General features: G+C 35.9%; 1 protein-coding gene and 1 non-coding gene across 2 annotated transcripts; one reads left to right on the forward strand and one right to left on the reverse strand.

Moving 5' to 3' along the window:
* Positions 1–219: 219 nt before the first annotated feature.
* On the reverse strand, positions 220–2,505 carry LOC141677473 (uncharacterized). The gene is made up of 2 exons (XM_074483420.1): positions 1,969–2,505; positions 220–914 (listed from the first exon to the last, which is right to left on the reverse strand). The coding sequence occupies exons 1-2, from the start codon at positions 2,373–2,375 to the stop codon at positions 470–472; spliced, it is 852 nt and encodes a 283-aa protein (XP_074339521.1). The 5' UTR covers positions 2,376–2,505; the 3' UTR covers positions 220–469.
* A 4,472-nt stretch (positions 2,506–6,977) lies between these two features.
* On the forward strand, positions 6,978–7,084 carry LOC141681708 (small nucleolar RNA R71). Its single transcript, XR_012559134.1, has one exon. It is a non-coding gene; the product is annotated as a small nucleolar RNA R71 (small nucleolar RNA).
* The last annotated feature ends 786 nt before the right edge of the window (positions 7,085–7,870 follow it).

Raw genomic sequence — 7,870 nt, forward strand, 5'->3', positions numbered from 1 at the left:
TTACTAAGAAAGTACTCTTCATGTGATACAGAGACTTCATACAAGCATGCACCAATATGCAAGGTCATGCAGCACAATTCAAAAAAAAACTAAAACTTGTTATAGAACAGTAACGAGATATTGATTAACTTGTTCATAGAATAACCAATACACAGTTTATGTTTTTCTCATACAGTCACAAAAGAAAAAATAATAATAATAAATCAGCAGTTGATCAGAATCATAAGCCTTTGCCATTTGATTCTGCTACTGAAGATTCAGACCAAACATAAAAGCTACTTACTCGGAGGAAGCAAAGCTGGATGTCAGCTTTGTTTCGACAGGGACTTGCAAAGATTAAATAGCACCATCGTCCTACTATACACAAGCTCTTCTAATGGTGAAAGTGTTAAAATTTACATGCTTCCACTGCAGTTACCGCATTCAGAGTTAGTGATTACACAACCATTGTAGTTTAACTCCATACTAGTCAGTAACTACCTCCAAGAACTCTTCTGAGATCAGATTTCTGATCGGATGAAAGCCTTGATGGAAATTTAATATCAAATTTAATCCTCAAGTTTCCTCGTTTCCCAGGTTCTTTCGAAATAGGCATTCCTTCATTCGGAATCACCTCCTCATGGCCCGGTTTCACGATATCCTTTATTGGAATCCTGAGATCCCTTCCATCCAAAGTTGCCAATTTGATAGTCTTCCCGGTTAATGCATCAAGCAAAGAGATTTTCTTATGAATAACCAAGTCATTCCCGTCTCTCTTAAAAACAGCATGAGGCTTTTCGTCTACGATGAAAATAAGGTCTCCTGGAGTAACACCAGGTGCCTGATTCCCTTTCTCAGGAAATGTGATTCTTGTGCCTTTCTTCCAACCTGGTTTAATATGTATTGCCAAAATCTCCTCAACAGTAGTAAGCTTACTACAAAAGTAAACCCAATTGAAGTTAAGTATCAATAGTAATTTGTATTATACACTTGTTTTAATCAACAATGCAATAGATACTATATATAGTTTTAATTTGTCCTAATTCAGAATTCCAACTAAAGATATTCCAGAACATAATCAATTAAATATGATAGTTATAATCTATCAACTTGTGAGTTATTTTAAGATATTAAACTGGATAGATATATTTTTCCCCAGATGAATGATACCAAATTTAGACAATTAAATCCAAAACTAGGATAAAATTTCACAATTTGTTTTTGACTCGGACTAAAGAAATCTTAATCATTCATTTTTTTTAACAAATATACTAATCAAAGCCAAACCCAATTTAAGCATACAACTCAAAATAAAACATAATCTACCCAAATCCAAAACAAAACACAAGCAAATCCCCAACAAACACACTCTTTAAATAAATAAACTAAACATAAAAAATCCGAAGCAGTAATAACTCACAATCCGATCAAAACCAATTCTCTAATACACAATAACTAGCATCTGCACAACGTAATCACAATTCACATAAATTATCCGATTAAAGACCACATTAAACCGTAAACAATCCAAATAACCTACTCTCATAATTCTCTTACTGTTTTGATCAATTTTACTATCAAAACCAATATTCTAACCACACAATCACTACCACATACATAACACAATCATAATTCACATAAATTAACCAATCAAAAACCACAAGTAAAACCGTAAACCATCCAAATAACCTATCCTCATAATTCAAACAATGCATAAAAATCCGAACCAATCACAATCCAATTTCCAACCAAAACTAACTTCCTAACCATACAATCATAACACAAACATAATTCACTTAAATTAACCAATCAAAAACCACAAGTAAAACCGTAACCCATCCAAATAACCTATCCTCATAATTCAAACAAACAATGCATAAAAATACCGGAACCAATCACTATCCAATTTCCAATCAAAACTAACTTTCAAACTACACAATCATGCCAATCGAAAACTAACAATCCAACAATAACCAAAACCGCAATTACCTATTCTCATCAAGTACACTTCTCGAAATCTTCATCTTCCGCTTCGACCCCGTAAACAGCTCCTCCAACCCACACACCAACTTATTCTCCACCACACTAGCCTTCCTCCTCTCCGATCCACCAAACAGCTCCTCAAAAATCTCCGCAGCGTCGCGTCTCTTCACTTCTTTCTCCTTCGGCTCCTCCGACCTCACCTCGCCGTACAGATCATAGATCTGCCGCTTCGATGGATCGCTCAAAACATCATAAGCTTCGGAGATCTGCTTGAACTTTGACTCAGCTTCGAGCTTGTTTGAAGTGTTCTTGTCTGGATGCCATTTCATTGCTCGCTTCTTGTAGGCCTTCTTTAGGTCTTCTTCTGTTGCTGTTTTGTCGACTTTGAGGATTGTGTAGTAATCTAAGGCCATGTTGTTGGTGTTCTTCAGCTGCGTAATCTGTTTGTGTGTGTGGTGTGTGTGTGTTTTTGTGTGGTGTGTGTATGCGTGTTGATGTGTTTAGTTGAGTTGGGTTGTGAAAGTGGAGTTATTGTGTTTGGAAAGTGTTTTTAAGGAAATTTACCTTATGTTGTTTTAGACGTTAAATTTCTTAATTTGGTTTTCAAAATAGTTATAAAGTACTTTTCTCCTCCCATTAAATTCTGTAGGCTACGGTAGATTTGCACGTATTTTAAAACTATCGTTTCCTAAATAATTTTGAATATTTTTTTTAAAATAAAAATATAATATCTAAATTTTTATAAAAATATATTTTATATTAGTCTTAAAATACGTGTTAAACATGAGTAAAAGTTACGTAAAAAATTTAGTGGGACGGGGGAAGTATCAAATTATCAGAATTGGGGGTTAAACTGTTTACTCACTCCTTGCTGATATGGTGGTTGAATAGCATTCTGATTATTTCCCCAGCTGAAATTTGGATGATTTCTGTTATTAGGATGATAGGTCGCTGGCACAGGCTGCTGTTGTCGCTGATAATTATTCACATACTGAACAGATTCATTGACAAGAGAACACTGATCCGTAGCATGAGAACCTGCACAAAGCTCACAAACCATAGCTATTTGATTAACTCCATACGTAGCCAAAGAATCAACCTTCATTGATAGCGCTTGGAGCTGGGCTGCAATAGCGGTGGCTGCATCAACTTCCAGAATACCTGCTACCTTGTCTGATGTCATCCTCTGAGTTGGGTTTTGATGCTGTAACGACCCGCACATCCGGACCATTAATTCTAAACCAAAACTAAAAGCAAATACAATTTACTAATCCAAAATTCAATTACAAAGGAGACTATTACAAAAGCGCAGCTAACGGAAGCGTTCCAAAAGTCAATCTACTCCAAAACTAATGTCCTCGAACACCAATGCTATCCAAGTCGAAATCTTAGACGAAACCTGAAATTGTAAGAATGAGCTATACAGCCCAGCAAGAGACCAATCGATCCAACTAGTAGGCCAAGTAACACACACACATATAACAAAATACGATAATCTATACGATACGATATACGAAACAAACACTTTCCATACACTTTCTTATTCTTATTCTTATTCGATACACACAATACACATGGCACATAGACAACAATAATTCCAAAATCAATAACTCATGCCAAGACCACTACAACCCGGTGATAACGGTCCTAAATTTTCTGAAAACTGTCACTACAATCCGGTGACTGCGGTCCTAAGTTCTTATTCGATATTTTCACAAACCATGGCACAAATCAAAGATCTCAAATTATCGTCTAGACATCACATATATACATCGATACATATTCTATATCACATAATAATATCAAATATATGATCACTTAGCCCAAGTTTTGATAATCAAATATAAACGCACAACACACAATTTTAAAAACACTAGCAAGATCGATCGAAAACTTACCTCAAAAAATGACCAGATCTAAAATTACTCGATTTTGACCCTCTAAACGATGTTATCTTGAAAAACACGAAACACGAAAGTTGTAGAGAACGAAAAGACCTCTCCGAAAAGTCCAGAATCACTGAATTCCGACTTACAATGAATTTTCTACGAATTTTACAAAACAGCTGATTGTTACTGAGAAGAGCCCTACGAATTTTTATATAAAAAACGAGGAAGACGAATATGGTGTATTTATAACGATACCAAACCCTATATCTTTATCTACAAGTTATCCATAATAGAATTGGATCCAAATTTTAGGCCCTTTAGTCTAATTCAATTTTAAATCCTAGTCCTTATCTAATTTTAATCTTTTTTATTCTATTATTCTTTTATTAATCGAATTCTAAAAAATTACGGGATATTACATACTACCCTCCTTAAAAAGAATTTGGTCCCCAAATTCACAACAATCCTAAAGTTCGAGACACATCTACCCCCTGATCTACCAAAGGTCAAACTATGGTCCACAAGATCGAATCCTAGGGAATGTACTAGTCCCATACCTAATACACTCCGAAAGACAGCCTGCTCTGATACCAACTGTAACGACCCGCACATCCGGACCATTAATTCTAACCAAAACTAAAAGCAAATACAATTTACTAATCCAAAATTCAATTACAAAGGAGACTATTACAAAAGCGCAGCTAACGGAAGCGTTCCAAAAGTCAATCTACTCCAAAACTAATGTCCTCGAACACCAATGCTATCCAAGTCGAAATCTTAGACGAAACCTGAAATTATAAGAATGAGCTATACAGCCCAGCAAGAGACCAATCGATCCAACTAGTAGGCCAAGTAACACACACACATATAACAAAATACGATAATCTATACGATACGATATACGAAACAAACACTTTCCATACACTTTCTTATTCTTATTCTTATTCGATACACACAATACACATGGCACATAGACAACAATAATTCCAAAATCAATAACTCATGCCAAGACCACTACAACCCGGTGATAACGGTCCTAAATTTTCTGAAAACTGTCACTACAATCCGGTGACTGCGGTCCTAAGTTCTTATTCGATATTTTCACAAACCATGGCACAAATCAAAGATCTCAAATTATCGTCTAGACATCACATATATACATCGATACATATTCTATATCACATAATAATATCAAATATATGATCACTTAGCCCAAGTTTTGATAATCAAATATAAACGCACAACACACAATTTTAAAAACACTAGCAAGATCGATCGAAAACTTACCTCAAAAAATGACCAGATCTAAAATTACTCGATTTTGACCCTCTAAACGATGTTATCTTGAAAAACACGAAACACGAAAGTTGTAGAGAACGAAAAGACCTCTCCGAAAAGTCCAGAATCACTGAATTCCGACTTACGATGAATTTTCTACGAATTTTACAAAACAGCTGATTGTTACTGAGAAGAGCCCTACGAATTTTTATATAAAAAACGAGGAAGACGAATATGGTGTATTTATAACGATACCAAACCCTATATCTTTATCTACAAGTTATCCATAATAGAATTGGATCCAAATTTTAGGCCCTTTAGTCTAATTCAATTTTAAATCCTAGTCCTTATCTAATTTTAATCTTTTTTATTCTATTATTCTTTTATTAATCGAATTCTAAAAAATTACGGGATATTACATACTACCCTCCTTAAAAAGAATTTGGTCCCCAAATTCACAACAATCCTAAAGTTCGAGACACATCTACCCCCTGATCTACCAAAGGTCAAACTATGGTCCACAAGATCGAATCCTAGGGAATGTACTAGTCCCATACCTAATACACTCCGAAAGACAGCCTGCTCTGATACCAACTGTAACGACCCGCACATCCGGACCATTAATTCTAAACCAAAACTAAAAGCAAATACAATTTACTAATCCAAAATTCAATTACAAAGGAGACTATTACAAAAGCGCAGCTAACGGAAGCGTTCCAAAAGTCAATCTACTCCAAAACTAATGTCCTCGAACACCAATGCTATCCAAGTCGAAATCTTAGACGAAACCTGAAATTGTAAGAATGAGCTATACAGCCCAGCAAGAGACCAATCGATCCAACTAGTAGGCCAAGTAACACACACACATATAACAAAATACGATAATCTATACGATACGATATACGAAACAAACACTTTCCATACACTTTCTTATTCTTATTCTTATTCGATACACACAATACACATGGCACATAGACAACAATAATTCCAAAATCAATAACTCATGCCAAGACCACTACAACCCGGTGATAACGGTCCTAAATTTTCTGAAAACGGTCACTACAATCCGGTGACTGCGGTCCTAAGTTCTTATTCGATATTTTCACAAACCATGGCACAAATCAAAGATCTCAAATTATCGTCTAGACATCACATATATACATCGATACATATTCTATATCACATAATAATATCAAATATATGATCACTTAGCCCAAGTTTTGATAATCAAATATAAACGCACAACACACAATTTTAAAAACACTAGCAAGATCGATCGAAAACTTACCTCAAAAAATGACCAGATCTAAAATTACTCGATTTTGACCCTCTAAACGATGTTATCTTGAAAAACACGAAACACGAAAGTTGTAGAGAACGAAAAGACCTCTCCGAAAAGTCCAGAATCACTGAATTCCGACTTACGATGAATTTTCTACGAATTTTACAAAACAGCTGATTGTTACTGAGAAGAGCCCTACGAATTTTTATATAAAAAACGAGGAAGACGAATATGGTGTATTTATAACGATACCAAACCCTATATCTTTATCTACAAGTTATCCATAATAGAATTGGATCCAAATTTTAGGCCCTTTAGTCTAATTCAATTTTAAATCCTAGTCCTTATCTAATTTTAATCTTTTTTATTCTATTATTCTTTTATTAATCGAATTCTAAAAAATTACGGGATATTACAGATGCTCATTTGCAGCCATCGTCTCAATAAGATTGTACGCCTCAGTATAGCTTTTAGCCCATAAGGCGCCTCCAGCTGCTGCATCGAGCATGGGCCGAGATTGAGCCCCCAAACCATTATAAAAACCAGTGATTACCATCCAATCCGGCATTCCATGATGTGGACATTTTCTCAACATTTCCTTGTAGCGTTCCCAAGCCTCGCACATAGATTCTGTAGGTTGCTGCGCAAACTGAGTAAGAGCACACCTCATAGCAGCAGTCTTTGCCATTGGATAAAACTTCACTAGAAACTTTTGCGCAAGATCTTGCCACGTAGTGATTGACCCAGCTGGTTCAGAATATAACCAGTCTTTAGCCTTATCCCTCAGTGAGAATGGGAAAAGCCTCAACTTGATAGCCTCATCAGTCATGCCATTATACTTAAAAGTGCTGCAGATCTCGACAAAATTCCTTATGTGCATGTTGGGGTCTTCAGTTGCCGCTCCTCCAAAAGAAACAGAATTCTGCATCATCTGAATAGTGCCCGGCTTGATTTCAAAGGTGTTAGCTTGAATAGCCGGATGAAGGATGCTTGACTGAATGTCATCAATTTTAGGCCGAGAAAAATCCATAAGAGCTGGATCAGCTTGAACAATATGATCTCCCTTGTTTACTAGTTCTTTCTGCTCAGTTCCTGAATCCGAATCCTCAAAATCTAACTTCTCCGGTGTATCAAGAACTTCGTCTTTCTCCTCAGCTGTATCTAAGGTCCTCTTCCGAGCACGAGAACGAGTTTGCATAAACGTTTGCTAAGTACCTGAAACACAACCGAAAAGAGTAATTAACTACTACGTCCTAATCACTGAGTCCTAATGACCAATGATGGTAAGTACATAAACTAAACAAATACGCCGAGTCCCCGGCAGCGGCGCCAAAAACTTGTTAGGGCGAAATCACGCACTAATATTCACGCAAGTATACGCATTCGCAAGTAATATAGACTACTTTCTAGTTCGTTCCCTCAGAGACTCAGACTAATTTATTGTCTAATTTAACTCACT

Source organism: Apium graveolens, chromosome 8, assembly GCF_009905375.1.
Source record: "Apium graveolens cultivar Ventura chromosome 8, ASM990537v1, whole genome shotgun sequence".
In the NCBI taxonomy this organism is placed as follows: domain Eukaryota; kingdom Viridiplantae; phylum Streptophyta; class Magnoliopsida; order Apiales; family Apiaceae; genus Apium; species Apium graveolens.